Below are 20,586 nucleotides of genomic sequence, written 5' to 3'. Positions count from 1 at the left end.
ACTTCTGAAAAAATAGACAAACGACTAAAAAAATAAATAAAAACAAAAATAAATAAAAACAAAAATAAATAAAAAAATAATAAAAAAAATAAGAAAATTATAAATTTAAGACAAAATAAAAAAAATAATAAAAAAACAAAATAATTAAAAAAATTTAGAAAAATAATAAAAACAAAATAGTTAAAAATAATAATAAAAAAATTAGAAATTTAAGACAAAATTAAAAAAAATAATAATAAAAAAAATTAGAAATTTAAGACAAAATAAAAAAATAATAATAATTTAATAAAACTAAATAAAACAAGTAAAGAAAATTAAAAAAAAAAATTTTTAGTTAAAAAAAAATTTTAAAAATTAAAAACAAAATAAAAAAAAATTTAAACAAAAATTAAAAAAAAATTAAAAAAAAAACATTAAAAAAATTTATAATTTTAATTTAATTTATAAATAAAAAATTTATTTAAAAAATCAATAAAAAATAAATAAAACAATGTTAGATTTGTCGATTTTTCGAAATATTTTAACTACTATCTACTAAAATCTATAACATGCTCTTTTAAAAGGCTTCTGTTCTTTTTTCAATTTTTTTTTTAATTTTTATTTATTTATTTATTAATATTAAATAAAAACGGTAATTAGAAAAAGTGTTCCTCAAAAAATTTAAAAAAGGAATATAAAAAATTAATAAAAAAAATTTAAAACAAAAATATAAATAAAAAAATTACCACATTCAAAAATTAAATAAAAATAAATAAAAATTAATAAATAAATAAAGAAATAAATAAATAAAGAAATAAATAAATAATAACACACTAAAAAGATATAAAAAAAGTTAAATAAAAAAAGAAAATTATAAATAAATAAAATTAAATTAAAAACAAAGATAACAATAACGTTCTCACGGCAGTCGGTTTTACGTGACCGGAACGACCTGGATATATGTATATTCGGCCAAGGACTGCCGCTTCCTACTACAACAGCAAAAAATTGTAACTCATAGAAGCTTTTTAAATTAGAATATACGCTTAGTCCGCAAGCTTCGCAATTGTTTTTAATTTTTCTCTGGCCCTATTCGTCCCAGCTAATGCCCGAAGAACAGACACAGCTTTTACTTAGACTTTTAATGTAGAGTTAAAGACTTTTAAGAGCATTTTATAGCTTTTTTTTACTAGTCATTAAAATATTTCGAAAATTCGACAAATCTGGCGTCTGGAAATTTTGCAACCTTATCTTTGAAATCAACTGACCACCTTGATGAGGAAAAAACGATCCACTGAACTTAAGAAACGAGAAAATACTCTTGCTAGAGGATTTACTGATGCCAAAAAAGTTTTTTTATTCGGATTATAGAAGAATTTGTTACTCGTGAATCAAACATTTTTGTTTACAAGTTGATGCATTTTCCCCACTTTACTTCCACCATTGATTATCTGATCACTTTCGTTTACAAATCTAGGACTTAACATGTGACTTGCAATAAATTTTAAACTAAAAATTCAAATTTAATTTAATGACGAAGCAGCAATAAGGAACACCTGTTCCTTCAAAAGCAATAAAATTTGTTTATTCATTTATTAATACATTTTTGCCACAGCAACGAGTTACTTATATTTGTATACCTTTTGATACGCAGCTGGCAATGCGGTAAAGCCAGGCTCATAATACTGAGGCAGCTGATCTTGCTCAGCGAGTGTTTAGTTTGTCATAGATTAGCATGGCGTCGGGAACAAGAGCTTTGAAACATATACCGGCCGGGCGACAGATAAAAAAAGAACATTCACATGCAATCATAACAGCAAAAAAGACACACAAAAGCAAATGAAGACTTTTTACGGCTTAGCTGTTAGGCTCAACAACACGGTTAGCAGGTGAAACTGCGAATGCATTCACAATTCTTTGGCGATTTTTTTCCTTTTTTTTATTAGTTGCCGCCAATGGTAAGCAGAAAACAACTGCTGTCGTTAGGATCGCAAATGCTTTGGAGAAGAGGAAGCAAGAGTTGCAGAAAGGTATGAACAGGTGAAAGCTTAGAATCTGGTAAAAACATTAATAACTTCACAGCGAATACGATGCTGCATAACACTGAGTCATAGAAAGAGGATGCATGTATATACATACATATCTAAGTATGTAGTATGTGTGCAGATTCGTTTGCCACTGAACAGTTTTTATTACCACTTCAGTTAAGGCTCAGTAGTTCAGCGCTTTACCACAGCCAGCGAGCTAATGGCCACACTTGCCGCCTATCGATTTTTTCGTTGTTTTGTCTTTTACTCATTGTGGTGGTTATTTTTGTTGTTGTTGTTGTTGTGTAAAATAGTTAACTTGGTCTCTAAGTCAGTTGGACAAATAGCCAGCAAGTGGTTAACTGTTTGACTGACCAACAAACAAAAACTCAGCCGGTCAGCCAGCTAGCAGTGGCTCAACGCAAAGCGCAACAAAAGCAGCAATTCGCTAAACATATGGGTGCGCGCGCATGCGCTTTACTTAGAATACAAGACACCACTATATTCGCAACTGCTGGTTGGTTGTACATTTTTTATTTATGCTGCCATTGCAACGCAATGTTACTACTATTGCTGTTAAGGCAAAAAAAAAGTGAATGTGATTTTTTAGCACCTTTTAGTTTCAGTTTCAATTTCTATGCTCAGTTTCGCTTTTATTTTCAGTTACACATTCGTTTAGGCACTTAGCCATTCAGCCAGCCACCAGTTAGTCATTCACTTCATACGCCACAAGTTTTTCTTTACTTGCAGCACTTATCCACCTAACCGGACACTCACTCAATGAGCAATCAGCGAAACAAGTTGTCTCACACCAACAACACCCAACAACACAACAAATAGTTAGCTGAATTTGACTAGAGTTTGGGTGGCCATTATTGAGAAATTGTTTTGTATGCACTCACAGTAAGTATATGACCGTTTTATTCGATTTTATGTTTTTCTTTTCTATTTTTATTATGGATTTCGAAACATTTGTTTTGTATTTGGCTTTGATATGCTTGTATGAGGGTTGGCGTTACAATTTGACCTTCATAACATTTAAATCTTAATTGAAGTTATGAGGTTAGAGACCAGTATTGTAGTAATACGAACTCTCTCACAACCTCTGAGCGAATGCAATGCGATGCCGAGTTGCCAATAGATGAGAAGAAAATAAAAATCATTTAAATAGCAAAGTAGGAGAATGTAAAACAAAATTAATGACATTGGAAGCAGTTGACCTTTATTAAAAAAAAAAATTAATTAAAAGTGAAAGGAAAATGCAATAGAAATATCAGTTGGCTCTGACTGAATGCAAGAATAATGATAGATGCAAACAAACACGTTACGCAATTGAATAAATATGAAATCCTGAAATGCTTCCAAAGCAATTTATAGAAATTTTAATGAGAAAAAGAATAGTCAGTAAAAAATATATCATTACTTATGAAATTTAACATTGTTTCAATACGGTACTTACATACATATGTACAAATAATGTTAAGTCATACACTCGTGGCCACGCAAACCTTACCAGTAATTTTTTTCGTATAAATATGCGATTCAACTGTAGTTACAGCGGTTCTAGTCGAAATGATTTAAATTTTTATTTTGATCTACGCAAATGCTTTATTTGAAATCGAAATGCAAAATAATGACAAATGTCAGAAATAGGGCGTTAAACAAACGATTAAAAAATGTGCCCTAAATGCAAGCAATTAACTCGTCATAAAAAATTGACTATTTTTACTTTAGAAAAAGACCGAGTGCCTATTCGAAAGCTAGCGAGAAAAGTTGGACGTAGCCATTCAACAGTAATAAATTTACACAAGCCAGGACGATCTTTTGGAGCGTCAGAGTAGAGTTGGAACTAGGAGAAAGAAAAATGGTGTTAATCGTAAGATTTTTTTAAAGGATCGCTTTAAAAATTCCACAGAAATTAGAAAGGACCTGAAGGAACAACATGATGTAGCCATAAGTTCAAGAACTGTACGCAGGAGGCTGCAGGAGTACGGCTTGAGTACAAGGAAACCCGCGTAAAAACCACTTCTGTCTAAAAAACAAAAAAATTAGTCTTTCTCGGTGAAAAAGAGCAAATCCGCGCCGTAGCTGGTCCTTGAAGCAGTGGAAAACGGTAATATGGTCAGATGAAAGCAGTTTTAACGTTGTACACTGCAATTTACCGTATGTTCGTTGATTTCCAGGGAGACGATTTAAGGAAAATTGTGTGACCAGAATGGTTAAGCATCTTGCAAGCCAAATGGACTGGGCATGATTTTCTTTCTATATACGGGGTCCCTTCACTATTCGTTGATGTTGATAGAATAATGAATCCCGAAAAGCATGGAGAAATTATATCTAATTATATCGTTTCCGCTGTAGAACAACAATATCGGTATACTCCTGAAACCATCTCTCAGGACGACTCCGCACCACATCATCGGGCGAAATCGGTAAGGTTTTATACGGTATTTAATCAACGATATATTCCCATGTTTATGGTTAAGAAAAGTGTCATCAGTCGCCATTTTGTTTCTTACAGGTGTAGAAAATGTTTGTAGATTTCAGAATATTGCATACGGCGTAGGCAGGAAATTATGCCGACTTGAACCCGTTTGAGCACCTATAGCACACGATAAAAAAGTAAGTGGCTCAATAACACAGACCAAATTCTAAGGCAGAACTGAAAAAAGAAACAAGGTGTGGGAACAGGAATTTCTAAACGAATTTCGTGAAAATCTAAATGCTTCAAATGTTTGCCCCGGTCCAAGCAGTTATTGCCGCCAAAAATTTGTAAAACAAAATTTAAAAAAAGTATTTTAATAAAAAAAATTTAATCAAAAAATAAATATTTTAATAAAAAATATTTTAATAAAGAAATTTTAATAAAAAAATTTAAGAAAAAAGAATTAAAGGAAAATGAATTAAAGAAAAAAATTTTAATAAAAAACAGTAATAAAAAAAGTAATAAAAAAAATTTTAAGAAAAAAAGAATTCAAGAAAAAAAATTTATTAAAAAAAACAATATTAAAAAAAAATAAGAATTAAAAGGAAAAAAAATTTAATTAAAAGCAACAATTTATTAAAAAAAATTTAATTAAAAACTAAAATTTCATGTAAAAAAGATTAATTAAAAAAATCTAATAAAAAATTTTAAATGAAAAAAATGCGTTAAGTTAAAAAATTATTTAAACTTAAAACCAAAAAAAAACTAATTAATTAAATTAACCAACAAAAAAATTTAAGCAATATAAAATAAATTAAAATAAAACAAATTTAATTAAAAAAAATTATATTTAATTAAATAAAGTGAAATAAAATTAAATTAAATAAAATAGAATAAATAAAATAAAATTAAATTAAATTAAATTAAACTACATATTATATTTTATCTTTATTTCAATAATTAATTAATATGTACAGTATGTATGTATGACGGAATAAAAAAATTTAATTATAAGAATAACCCCGATTCTCACTTTTAAGCCCTACAGCGAATAAAAGTAATAGCACTTTGGGTTCTTTGTTTTCTCATAGCAGAAATAACATCGGAGATTAGCCATTTTCATTAACAGATAAGTCCAAAACAACGCCTAGAATTTTTCAGTCCAAAAGAAGTTTAATGAAGTGCTGCTAAAAAAAAAAAATAAAATCAAAATGAACACGTGTAAAAAGAAGGAAAATATTCATGTTGATGTTCCATAAATGGAAGACCATGTAATTTTATGCACAATCCGACCGGAAAGATAAGATTTTGTGAGCAACTTTTTGATGGCTAAAATGCACTCGGAGACAAGGCGAATTCGTAAGGTGGTACCAGCAGTACAAAAACATAATTGGTATGCATGTATTTTCTTGATTTTGCAATTTGATGGTTGATAACTGATAACTTGCCCCGGATTACATGAATTCGACGTATTTTCCATGAATTTTAATCAGAATGTAAACAAAAGCAGAATGTAAACTGTGACATTCACACCACCAAAACAAAAGAAAGAGAAAAACAAAACAAATCAGCTGCTCTAATAACATCATCTCATGTGAATTCGCCTTGCTCGGAAGTTTGCTATTGCATGTCACGGACCGATCGCTGTTAGAAAAACAGGATCTGCTACCTGTACGTACAAACACACACGCAATTAATAAAGAAGTATATAAAGAATTTTGGTTATAAAATAAAAAGGGAGTGGAGCGCGCGCAAGGCAAGCAAATGTTACAAAAGTCATTAAGAAAAAATGTGAAGTCTAAATTCAAAAATGCGTTAACTGATTAAGAATCCATTAAAAATTCAGCACGCATATTTTTAAGGCAAAAAGCCACCTACGCAAGTGTACACTAACACGAAAATGTATAAGTAAAAAATTAAAAAAATTTATAAAAAATCGTCACGCATAAATGTCGATATAAATTCCAGAAGTGATTTCTATTTTATTTTTTATTTTTTTTTGTTGGTTACTGCCAGCGAGCAAGCAACCTACAAATGTATGTAATACCATTTCCTCACGTTTTAAACAGAAATATGTATTACCTCAAGTTGAAGAGGCTGAATTGTTTGTTGTGAAATGTACGAGTACTTTAGGCGGCTGATATAGTAGCTGGGTGGTTGGGTTGAGTTGCCGCCGCCACTGGTCAACGAACTGCTCGCAAACGCTTCGTGTGGCACAAAAACAAAAAATATTACCCATGGAAAAAAAAGAGTGCCCCTACTTCGGCACCATCATAATCAACAAAAAATGTTTGCGTAGATTTGCTGATATATACCACATATACATCTTTTTTTTTTTAGTTTAATCTATAGCGGTAATGAAGGTGTTGGTTGCCGTTGTTGATCGAAGCAGCGCATGTGAAGAGCCCAGACGAACAGCGAGGATAAGGTTGACGGCTTGCTTTACGCTCGACTGGGTTCGGCGTATTCAGTCAGCCAAGCACCTATCCAACCAACTACTGAAACAGGGAAAAGAGTTAGTCAAGCACCCAAACAGCCAACCAGCCAACCAACCAGCCACCAGTCAAGCAAATGAGACCCAAGCGCGGCTTAATTTAAGCGTTTCATGCGGCATTACCATTTATTGTATCCCTTATTATTTTTCGTTTTTGTATCCACATACTTTCGGTGGTGTTCTTCTTTTCGTTAATGGTCTTCTGTAGTCAAGCGTTTGGGAAATCAACAACGTGAAACAACAAATGAGCCGAAGCGCCATAGAAAGTGGGTAGCTGTGGGTGCCAATGAAAGGATCAGCATTGTGCAGTTTCTTAGTCACTGTATACATGTATGTATGTACATATATATACACTTACGGAAAAAATAATAGAAACGCGAATGAACGATATTTTCTTTCTCAACACCGTAACGGAAAAAATGATCAAAAATCAAGAAAAAAAACTTGCACTTTATTTACTAAAATGTAATGGACTATAAAAACTGTGTGCCGATTTTTTTCTAATCAAACTGTAATGAAATTTTGATGCAAAGTTTTGAACTTTTATAAATCATGTACAAATCTTATAAAATATATTTGTAGAATGTTTTTACAAAAAAAAATTAAAAATGGAAATAAAAAAAACGTTGTTTTAGCAGAAAAACATGTCCCCATGCATATACGGGGAGTGCTGCAGGAGTGACAGTACCTGGCCGGATATATAGTCACGTCGCTCCGGTAACGTAGAGCCAACTGTCGGGACATCAAAATAAAAGTAGTAAAAGCTGTTTAAAAAAAATATCGTGATTCTATTATTTTGCTCATAAGTGTATGTAGTAGTAATAATTTTGCTTTTGATAAACTTTTTTACTTAATAAAAAAATGAGTTCCGAGTCGTAAAAATCTTTATATTGGTCTTCACGCGCTCCATTGCTTGGCTGCTTGTAGACTGCAGCTGTCTAATTCCCCAAGTTTCAAATATGAAGCCATTTGCAAAAATTATAAAACTTTCGATATGGTGCTTAATTTTGTGCCACTTGAGTGTACATAAATTCTGATATAAAATTACAAAAAAAAGAAACTCAATTATTTTACAACTTTTAGTTCAAAATTCAGGGGCATGTGTGAGTTTTTAAATTTTACAGATCTGTCATAAATCAAAGTTGGGATTATCATTTGAACCCAATAAAACAGACAAATTAAGAAATACTTTGAAATAATCGAATGGATTTATTAAAGAAATGAATCTACTTTTCTTACTAATTCATTTATGGTTTAAAAAGACTAGATAGCGGTAATAATTTATTTCCACGTAGTCATAGTTTTCCTAATGAATTTAGCAATACTCTTTAGACTCCATGTAGTCATAGCTTTCCTAATGAATTTAGCAATATTTTTTAGATCGATTCAGTCAGTCAAAAGGAATTCAATTGAAGAAAATTAAAATAAATAAAAAACGCATTTCAAATTTAAAAATAAGAAAAGTAAGTAATATTAGCAACATTCTTTAACCACTTTCTCTTTGAAATGATCGAATTTCGCTTGATATGTAGACATACTATTAGCAACAGCTTGACTTTTTTTATTTTCATCATTATTTGCCCTTTTTATTGTCATTCACTAATTTGGCCTCCTTTTTATGGCTACTAATACATTCAACAATATGTATGTACGTATGTTTGCGGTTAATGCCCGTTTCGCAAATGACTTTACCGAAGCCAGTAAATACTACGCTACCATGTACGGTTTATTATAACATTAGGGCGGGTTAATATTTTTCTGCTCAATTGCATTATTCCGCTAAGTAAAAATGTTCGAGCGCGAGCAACACAAGCCAGAACTCAAAGAGAATACAGAATCAATACTAATGACATTGAAATGAATTCAGTGAAACGTTGGTACCGCAATCGCTCAAAAAAACGAGCATTAAAAAGCCTTCATATGCTTCAGCCTTCGATGAGCCCAAAAAAACCACTTTTGACTATAAAAATGCCTAAAATCGATTGAGGTAGACAAAGTAACGCCAAGTCAAACCAGTCAAACTAAAAAACTTTCTGTAGCAGTTACTACATGTAAGAACTGGCGAGCGCTTCAGCGAAGCGTGTGTTCGAAGAACGGTTAAGCTAAGAGGTGGAAGAATGATATGAGGGTGATGTTCCTACCATTTTTTGGACAAGCAACTCTACTTGTTGTAACAGCAACGCGTGAAGAAACGAAGAGCGCTTTTTGCAAAAAACAAAGAACCGGGAAATCAATAATCCTATCGAAAAACCGAGAAGAGAGAAAAATTCTAACAAAATGTGGATAATATAACATATTTTCTTAAAAAATAAAACTATGCCAATTGATATTTTATGAAAAAATTTGAGAAACAGAAATAGTCCAATCGTTAGAACTCATAACTGATATTTCGGAGATCAGGTCTCCTCTTCAAACACTTTATATAATATACGGACTGCGCCTCACTGTGCTGCTGTAACTGAGTTGACTGAGTGATAGATTACAAATTATGACGCCTACAATTCAGCAGATTCTGTCAAATTCATGAGAGCGCCGTGATTCGATTGGCCCCGGGTTCGACGACGCCCACAAAATGATGACACATCCAATAACACAAAAACAAACCAATCGACACTCGGCAGACAATTGCAAAACTCCATCTAGGTGCATTTCTGGCTTGAAAAATTCTAAATAAAATCATCTGCCGTTCGGAGGCGTCATAAAACTAAAGATCCCAACGTTGGAAAATATTGAAAAATCGTGAATCATCTTCCAAAACTGCAAGAAAATTAATTACGTTATTAGCCGTTTCCATGATGTGCATTGACCATCACGCAGCTGAGATTTGACTCCGTTGAATAATAATTTTTGGGGAGCCATTAAAGATAAATGTCATGCTAATCATTCGTCAGCAATAATTGACGTTCTGAAGAACGAAATCGCCAGACATCGATCAAATACAGATCTCCATTGCAGGCGAAAATGTGCTGACAATTTGGTTCATGGTATCGGCTACTGTAAGGCGGGGAAAATGAAATTTCCGAATGCAATGAAATAGTGTTCCATAATTGGCCGTAAGAATTGTACTTTCAAATAAAAACAACTCAAATTCAATAAGTCATTCGCTTCCTACTTAAAGCTATGACAAGTTTCGAACGTTAGATGACCCGCTCCGTACATTTATTCAAGAATCTTCTAATATATTTCCTTAGTGCTGAATTTAAAATTTGTTTTATAATAATAATAAATAAATAAATAAAATAAATAAAAATATTTTTTTTAATAATAAATAAAAATATTTTGTTTTAATAATAAATAAAAATATATTTTTTAATAATAGGTAAATAAAAATAATATTTTTTTTTAAATAAATAAAAATAATTTTTCTTTTGTGAATAAATAAAAATATTTGTTTTTAATAAATAAAAATATTTTTTTTAATAATAAATAAAAATATTTTTTTTTTTAATAAATAAAAGTTTTTTTTTAATAAATAAAAATAATATTTTTTTTAAATAAATAAAAATAATTTTTCTTTTGTGAATAAATAAAAATATTTTTTTTTGTAATAAAATAATTTTTTTTTAATTCCTTATGTTCAATATTGAAATCAATTTCATTATTTTGTGGTGAAAAGCAGCAAAACCTTTTTGCGTGATCATATATGTATGTATATATGTTCTTCATACTCTCACCTCTTCAATAACGCTACGAGTAAAATATGTATGTTAACATGATTGTTATATACGGCTCTCATTTCTCCCATAACATTTAAGACCCTTACTAATCTACAATACATATTCAAATTTATGTACATCGTATTTACATGTGCACGATATCCAGGGGTAGGGCAACAGCCAGTAAATCTGGTATTTAATTAGCACACCGAAACCGGAACGCTATTAAATGCAAACAATAAATAACAAAAATAGGAATTTTATATAAATGAGCGCCGAGTAGCAGAAACGCATGGAGAGCGGCGGCGTAAATAAATATTTATATTAAAGCGTAAATAAAATGCAGTAGAAAGGAAGTTAGTAAAATATGAGTTGATAAAAAAGAAACAGTGAGAATTTATTTATATGCGGTTGACTAAAGAAGTACTACAAGAACAATGAATGTGACCTACATTTAAGAGGATATTACATTTTAAATAAGAGAGGGGGCGAAGAAATCGACCTTTCTTATAATTTTTCATTAGTCGCAACCGCGAAAATTTGATATCGACTTTATAAAATTCGCTGAAGCAGGGCTTGACAAAGTTTTCTTTCATACAAAGTTTTTAAAACAGCTATTACTCTTTGCTGCATTACAGCAAAATGCAACTCAAAAGATGCTGTGGATGCTGGCAAATGCAATCAAAATAAGTTTTGATTATTATAAAATGCCCTGTTTTGTTTTTTCTCTATTTGATGTCTTTTTTTTTTTTTTTTTTTTTTTGACATTTCATTCTCTTAATTTGACAGACGCTTCACTCATTAAACACACTTCATAGGGTTGCATTAAGAATCTGTTTCAAATTTATTGAGAATTAAGTATTGTTTAATTAATTAATATTGAAGTGTTAATTGGAAATAAATAATTTTTGTACCGTAAATTGGTTTACAATATAGGCTTCATGTCAATTAGTTGCCTGTTTGAACCGTTTCAAATGCATATGAATATATTTGTAGTAATCTCTCGCCAACAGCACGTGGTTTTTTGTCGTGATAGTGTTGGAATTCATAGCTTTTAATTCCCTGCAAAACACCTACCATCCCTCTCTGAACGCACATACGAGAATATATTACTGTTACTGATTAGAAAAATACTCATGAGAGCGTATATCCGTATGCAGTAATGTAATTAACTGAACCGTCATAATACAATAATAAATACCACAATAAATGTAGCAATAATATAAATATACTCACACTGGAATATATAAAGCAGAAAAAGTCGGAACCTCACTAAATACAGATAATGATTTAACAGCGATAAGAGTATACTATAGTGGACATTGTGAATTTGAGTCATGCACAAAATTAGCAATAGTTGAAAAAAAAATGTTAAAATAACAATGTAATACGATGCGATTGATTGATCATGTGGTAGTGGGTAAAACGAATAATGTGCCACATGGTATACAATAGTCAACAGGTATAGTATAGAAGCGTAAGCGAATATTAGACGTACGGGAAAAAAGGTTAAATTTAAGTTGAGAAAAAAAAGTGAAATAAAATAATATAAAACACAATGGAACTAAATTAAATATGTATGTATATACTACATATGTATGTATGTAACAACAAAAAATAAAAACGCTTTTCTCGACAACATCCTATTTACAGGCAAATGAACCTAAAAAATAAGCAAAGCAACAAAAAAAAATGCTAAAAAGATATCAAAAGTAAATAACTCTTAAGAAAACAAAAACGTAGTACTGTAAAAATGTAGTATTGTATGTGAATACTTGCACTTACACAACAGAGTAAAAAAAATTCGGTCAAGTGCTCTTTATTTTTACATTTATTTAGCGAGTTTTGAAACTGTGGGCTGTGTGCTTTCATTATTGTTGGCCTGACTGAAATTATTTCCTTTTTTCAATGCTTCCTTTTGTTTGTATTATCGTCTACGAAATGTCTGGCCCAAACGACAAAACTGTTTAACTTTGTTGGTACGTAGGCTAGCAGAGTAAAATGGGTGTTTTTAGTAACCAACAAGGAAATGTTATGGCGTAACAAGAGGCGACAGAAAATCTTCACACAATAGCAGGCACAAGCATTATTAAAGCCTTTCCACATACAGTGAATATCTTTACCAAGCTCAAAAACCTCAACAAAAATATGTAAGTGTAAATGTAGGAAAATTAGAAATGAGAAATTAAATCCAAACATAAATTGGTCATAAAAAGTGCAAAAAATTCATTTATAGAAATAATATCTATATATAGCTTAAATAATAATGAAGTTATGTTGCACGTGGCTACAGTCGCCCAATGTCACGAACTCAATCTAGCTGGATCTCGCCGCTTCATCTTTCTGTTTCATTAATACCTCTGAATACGATTTTTTTTTTCTACTTTTTAATGCTAAAATATTGCAACTCCCCGATTTGTGTTGACGATATTATGTCATAAATAACTCACATTATGTACATACATGCGTATGTGTGTTTGCCAACATTTCGGTACATTCGGTTGAACACGCGCATGTCTTTTGCCAGCTGCTTTTTTATTTGCGCGGATATTACATACACACGTACATATGAACATAGCTATATTTTTTTGTTTGCACAAAAATTTGCATGTGACTTTTTGGTCCCTGTTTAGTACGAATGTGGTGACAAAAAACGATGTAACTGCACGCGCGAAAAAACAAAAGCGCCGAACGGTAGAAAAAATCAACACACAAAAAAAAGAACTGGCGCAAAAATGCAAACTAGGTCGTTCATTGCCTTTGCGTTACTAGGCAGTTACTGGGAAAGTTATATGGGCACAGTAACTTTTCAATTTAAATGTTTTAATTTTAATTAGATATCTAGTTTTGAGAAGCAAATTGCCGTCAATGACCTTTAAAATATTTCGACAGAAATTACTTTTTTAACTATGTATGATATGTACACACAGTGGTGTTCACGAATTTGGTACTCTTTGCTAAGGCAACATTATCACTATCATTTTTCGTCTTAGCATATTTAATAATTACTAACATTTTTCCTGGAAAGCTGTTTAGTAAGCAGGGAACAAGCACCTCTGTAATCAGGGTTTGATATATTCCTTCCTTCCTCATAAAACTCATTCACATGCAAGTTGTATCATGTAGAGCTGGACTCGAATTTAGGACTCATTTTAGCTGATTCACATTCTTTGGTACGTTTCTACGTTAGATTACCTCTATAAGCTAAGATAAAAAAAAAAAACTTTGGTTATAAATCAAAGCGAAAAGACCCTGGTGCCGCTGTACAGCTTACTCACAACTTGAAATCATCTGGAGGCACAATTATGAAAATATCGAAGCCTCTACGATTTTCTAAAAAGATGATTTATAATCCACTTAAACATATTCAGAAATATGGTAGCGCAAAAATGAGGCAAGACCCCAGAGCCTGAAAAATTTCCACGACAGTCGGTTCTACGTAACCAAAACGACCCGGATTTATATCCGCCCAAGGACTGTCATTCCAGCAGCATTCCCCGTATGTAAGTATGGGGAATGTTTATGATGCTACAACAACTACAATAACAGCCCGAAAAATCACTTGTAGGGAAAATATGTAAGTTGATTGATATGCATAGCCTCATTGGTAGACGATTGAATGAGAAAAATGTACGTGGGTGCATAGCGCAATGTAATCCGCTTGTTACAGAAAAGAACTAGAAGTCCATAATCCACTCCGCCAAATAGCACATATCAACAAAACCGTTAGGTTTTGAAAAAGCATTTTGTGGGATGATACAACGCAGTTCTGATGTTTCGGATCCGATGGGAAAATGAATATTTGGCGTCCACCGAACAAGTGGAGAGATTCACTTTACATACAAAACTCATACATACATGGCCCGCCGTAGATCCGATTCATAAAGCAAACCCAACACACCTTTATAAATCCGTCATAACAGACGTAGTGGTATCAAGCAGAAGAAAATTTGGATCTGCATAGTAAATTGAAAACTTTGAAGACGTTTTTCGCGACATTTAGATTTTTCGAGTTCAGATACTATTTAAGTAAATGAGCGAAATGTACATACATATGCCTATAAAATTTTTAAATGTAATATAGTAAAATATGTGTAAAAATAGTATTTTTTTTCACTCACCGCTGTGGCATTCTGTTGCTGTTGCTGCAATTGTTGTTGCTGTTGCTGCTGGTGCTGTTGTTGCTGCTGCTGTGCCTGTTGAGCCTGCTGCTGTTGCTGTTGTGCCGCTTGCTGTTGTTGCTGCTGCTGCTGTTGCTGTTGCTGCTGTTGCTGTGCCTGTTGTTGCTGCTGTTGTTGTTGCTGTTGCAACTGTGCGGCGGTATTAGCATCTATCTGTCCAGAATTCGCAGCCGAATACCACCACTGTGAACCGGGTACCGCTGCCGCTGCAGCTGCTTGTGCCATATTAAGACGATAGTCGTAGCCGGTAGAACCGGCCGCATTTGAGGTAGCGACCACCTGTGCCATGGTCGTGGCTGGATTTGGGAAGCTACTGGCCATTTTATAGGTAAATAACTGTTGAGTGCCTACACCAGAAGTGGTGTTGGCATTATTTTGATGTGCTTGCTGTTGATTTTGTTGCACGACCACTTGATGGGCCTGCTGTTGCTGTAATTGTTGCTGTTGCACTGCCTGCTGCTGTTGCTGCGCAGCCAACTGCTGCTGATAGTGTTGAAGAGTTTGCTGATCAATGGTTTGTTGTTGTTGTTGCTGTTGTTGTTGTGACGCGGCCGCCGCGAGCGCACCAGGCCACCAAAGGGCGGCCTCGGCTGCGGTCGCTTGGCGGTTGCCCCACGCGCCATGCTCTGACATTCTGGTGGGCGATTGTGTGTGCTTGCGTATATTCACGATTACGAAGGCGCGCGATATAAGGATATGGAAGGGTCACACTATTTTTGACCACTATGCTAAATTTTTTATTCAAATAGCACGACAAATTTACAAGCGCATTCGCGTACACGTTTTCAAGGAAGACAATTATTTGTTTTCAATTTTTCGCAAACCGGCTATATTGGAGAATATATGGATACTCAGTCGGAGTTTTAGGTATGATGCACACTCTTAGCATTTATTTAATTTATAATTTTTATATAACGACTTCAATTTTGACTAATTTTTTTAATATAAAATTAATTCTTTTTCACGCTATTTCATTGCACAAAATTTAAGGCATATACACGGTGTGTGGAAGGTTTACTTTGTAATATTTTTGGCTTTATTGCATTACTTTGGGTGTACAACATCGACGCCTTTGCTTTGGTTTGATTGATACACCACCATCGGTGGTTGCAATTATGCACTTTACACCCAGCACTAAGCGCTGCTATACAAAAGAACGCTGTTAAATGAAGTATTGCTTCTCTAAACCATGTGCAGCTTGAGAAAACGATAAATTCACTTAATGTTGATGCAATCTTTGGATGCGTCTTTGACGAAGCAGTTAGTGCGTTTTGCAGATGTACGCGCGATTCGCTCGTGGACGTTGTGAATTCTTTAAATGCCAACACTAGTGTTGTGCACAGCATTTGCGCCAATTTTGTGTTTTTATTTCACTCGACCTCACAAAATTGAAAAAATCACAATTGTCGAATTGTTCACGTGTAATTTCTTTGATTTTTAGGTATTGATTGCCCGGTGTTATTTTTGATTGCTTTGCAACGTTTAGATTTAGCCAAGAAATTAATTTATATGCATTCCTATGGCAAATGTCTTTTCTTCACTTTAGTATTTCTTGCCGACTGACGATTGCTTTAAACTATACCGTTACACCTTTAAATCACTTCACAATCGATTATAATGCATTTGTCCTTTTTACCATTTACATATATATTTTGTACTAGTTATTGTAGTTTCCTGTGGAAAATTCAGTAGATATTTTTCACAAAATTTTACACGCGGCGCGCTTAGACGTAAAATGTGTGGTGAACGAACCACGAACGAGCTAGTAAAGTGTGTGTGCAGTAGAAACAGGCAAGAAAAAATACATGAAAGATACAAAGAGGAAGAGGGGCAATACCAACAACAAGAAGAAGCTTCAACGACGATCCGCCATTTAACAAAAAGCGGTGTTCGCATTCATGGTCGTGTGGTTGGTCGGCGTCGTTTCTCGCGCATTCATTGCGACCGCCGTTGTTATTATTGCCTTTTGACTTGTCTTCGCAACGGCTGCAAACGAATGTGGCTATAATACAGCGGTGTTAGTGTTGTTGTGCTAACGTGCATACATGAATGTATGTATGTATGTATTTATGAACGCGTATATGAGCTGTGCTGTGCTGATGCGCTCGAAAACGTGTTTTGCGCGCATTTTTTGATTACCGTGTTCTTTGCGTATTTCAGTTCAACTATTTGCGTGAACTTGTGCTTTCAATTTCCTTGGCTAAATATCTTTGGCTATCTTTATTTTTAAATAATGCTTTTAATTCACAAATAAAAATTATTGCTCCTAATGTTAAACGTTCAAATGGTACCCTGCCGTAGCCAAACACAATCATCATTGATAACAAATGGCAAAATTGCATGCCATTTATTAATTGTTATGCACATACGGTTCACATGAATTTCATTCACAATGGATGGCTACATAGCGACGTACATATGTATGTAGACATGTTTAGAGAATAGCAAACAAAATTGAGTGAAAGTCAAAACGCTGAAGCACGTTTTACCCATTGAATTTTTAGAAAATCGATTGCAACAAAAAAAAAAGGCTGGAAATTACAACGGCTTACAGATACTTAAATAAAGCCAGATCTAAGTACATATGCATGTATGTATGTATGTTCTTCAATTATAAAAGCAGCATCATGCCGTACGCACATTTTATTACACGAAACTCGTAAAGTAAACATTAACATCTCTATTTCTCCGTACATACATTCATATGCATGTATTTTCCCACAGAAAAAGGACTTCGCACATGTTTTCCATTTACATACTAGCTTCCTACAATCAGTCGAAAATTTATGAAAACAACAACAAAGTACCTTTTTACATGTATTGCCGTACCGGCACTTTCTTGATTTTGTTTTTATTTGCAGAATTCAATGATGAAAAAATTGGGTTTTTTTTCCAAAACGTATTTGAATGAGGAGCATAAGCAAAAACTGCACGAATGACGGCAACAAACACTTTCGACAACGCTAGGCTAGCATTGACGATGAAAACCGAACGACAGTCAGACTAAACGACAGATAACAAAATCGACTCGATGCACGTTGACTTGCACCGAAAGAGACAAGAACGTTTACAAACGAATATTTTGCTAGCAGACGGAAGAAAAATTGTGAAGAAACCTGCCGATTCTACTTACACAAGGCTTCTTTTTTTTGTGACTGTTTTGACGACGATGACACCCACCCCGCCCCACCTCATCACTAACCAACAAAACGTTTGTGTTTTCAATTTTTCCGCATATGTATGTATATATACACAAAAAAGTTTTCGGATTAATTCACAATTGCCACTGCCGTTGCTAATGCTTACTCTTCTCGTCCTTGTAGTATAAACTGCATATTTTTATGTTTGGTAGGTTATTGTCTTTACTTGGCAAACGCGATGTTGCTGCCGCTGTCGCCTGCCTACTTACGTTCCAAGACTTTCTTTATGCTATACATTTGTTCTCTACCACACTAGCCCTTGGCCACTAATACGTTTGCCTGCGCCGCTTACTACAATTGAATGGCAAAGGCAAAGCAAGTAATCCGGTGCTGTTGCTGCTGCCTGCTGCCTTTGCTCTACCTATATCTGCAGCGGCCCGTCGCCCTTTGCCAACGACACCAATAGTGCCGGAAAGTACATAAAACACATACATATGTACAACCACATACACACACATATAATGCCAGAGTCACTCTACCCAGCGAAAAACCAACGACGAGCAGACGGCAGCATTCATTCGTTCATTTCAGCACCGAAGCAACTACGGCGGCGCTTATCATATGTATATAATAAATACAGACATACACACATACATATCTATCTACACAAACGAGTAGAACGTTATGGCACAGCGAGCAAAAGAACGAATGATGAACCAACTAACCATCCGACCCTATCTTTGTACATACATACATATATTCGCGTACACATATTAAGGCATGTCTCATATTTTCAGCAAAATTTGAAAATTACAAAGAAATTGGCCTCAATAATAGTAAAAGAGTTAGTTATGTTTTTAAAAGGATTACAATGCAGTCACCATTTTCGCAGCGAATTTTAATTTCAAAATATATTTCATTTATGTTGGAATCCAGACAGCAGTATGTAGTCACTATTAAACTATCAACATTTGTAAAAACCCATTCTCAATAGTTTTTTTTATTTCAAAAGTTAAAAATTTATATTTTAACGGGTTAATTAGTGGCTAATACTGACTTGTGACTGCTGTTTAAATATCAACAATTGAACTGAAAAACTTTAATATTTATTTATTGATCCAAGTTATTGTTTTTTAAGAAATTTTCCTATTAAAGATGGTATGGCCTAGTTTGCATATAGTGACGGACTAGTCAAATTAAAAGTCTTTTGGTGCAAATGGTGATGGTATCATTTAAATACAAAAAAAAAAATAACTTTGATAAAACGAAAATGTTATAAATAATTTTTTTTTAGGTTCCAATAGATTTTTTACACATAAATTTTATTTTGAGGATTTGTGATTGTGAATTTTTAATAACTATAAAAATGTTTATTTAATTTAAATCGAAAATCTTGCAAAATAAAAGGAGTTTAGAAAATATTATCATTATTTTCAAATGAAATACAATATAATTTTTGATTGTAGTAGCGACAAAATTGGGGCCTCCCTAACCTATTATACCTATGTATGTATATGCATATATTTAGGTACTGACAGGCGAATCAATTTTATGTGGGTATTGGAGTGCAAACACATGCGTATATATGTATGTATGTTTATACATACGCCAACAATATACGTACGAACAGACTGCGCACGGTTAGGCGAGACGCGCGGCGAATCAAATATGTATGGCAAAAATACGTATGTGTGTTATATGGTGTACACTTTTACACATACGAAGTATAGAGGTACCAACCTGGTGAAGTAATAGTTCATCACAATTTCACTTACATTCATATTCATGTGGTTAAGGGTATATATTTTCTTTGATTTAATATTAGTTCAAAACATACCGAATGTACTAAAAACAGCTGAAAAGAATCTATCTTGCATGAAAGAAAGAACAAAACAAATTAGGTTACGTTCCAAATCAAATTGAGTCTCGAACAGTTAGGAAACAACAGGCAAGTTCCCTGCAGCATATTTAGGTATTTTTGGGCTACGAATTGGTATACACATGTGCATATGTATTTAAAAGATAAAGTGTAGAGTAGTATCAGCATGAAACTACTCGCCTAACAGAAGAAGAAGACACAAAATGCAGAGAACGACGAACAAAAATCGACCGTCTATACGGACCAGCAGCCTAAACGAATTCACACGAAGAATCGTTGTTGTCTGGATGCGACATGCCTTGCGGAATGCAGTCGCGTGCCACAGGGTGGTCAAATGCATAAGGGAAAGGCGAAATAGCGAAATACATTAAAATAAGGAAAGTTCAAGGAATTAATTCACAAATAAAAAAGAATTCAAGTGAACAAATTATCCGATAAAATCCAGTAAAATCCATAAAAAAAAAAGCAAGAAAAAAATAATTATAAATACACTTCGTCAAATATATAATGAAAAAAAAAAATATAAATATTAAATAATTACTGGGCATCTCCACACTAATTTTGTGATTGCTTTTTATGTGAATGTATTATATAAAAATCTTGAAGGTATTGCTATTGTATTTGCAAAATCAAGACGAATCTATTAAAGATGATAGCACTAGATCAACAACAACGTTTTGCACATTCATTCACAATAATTTTGTGCTAACGTCCTAAATAGGCTTTTTTTGCTTTGAATAGTCAATTTCACTGAAATTTGCCAATCGTGAGAGCAAATTGAATGCAGTTGGCAATGCAAGTCATG

The 20,586-nt window shown here is 33.2% G+C and overlaps 1 protein-coding gene across 6 annotated transcripts in view; it reads right to left on the bottom strand.

Annotated features, from left to right (window-relative positions):
* The window catches only part of LOC128857801 (high mobility group protein DSP1), a 90,330-nt gene that overhangs the window by 50,357 nt on the left and 19,387 nt on the right, over nt 1-20,586 (bottom strand). For 2 of the 6 annotated variants that reach the window (XM_054093568.1, XM_054093570.1), the window contains exon 2: nt 14,703-15,245. In XM_054093568.1, the coding sequence (XP_053949543.1) occupies nt 14,703-15,245 (543 nt within the window). Of the gene's footprint in view, nt 1-14,702; nt 16,536-20,586 lie in introns of those variants that run through there. The other 4 variants (XM_054093566.1, XM_054093567.1, XM_054093569.1 and 1 more) reach the window with 3 other exon arrangements.

This window comes from Anastrepha ludens, chromosome 3 (assembly GCF_028408465.1).
Source record: "Anastrepha ludens isolate Willacy chromosome 3, idAnaLude1.1, whole genome shotgun sequence".
Taxonomy (NCBI): Eukaryota; Metazoa; Arthropoda; class Insecta; order Diptera; family Tephritidae; genus Anastrepha; species Anastrepha ludens.
This window is presented reverse-complemented; position numbering and strand designations above follow the sequence as displayed.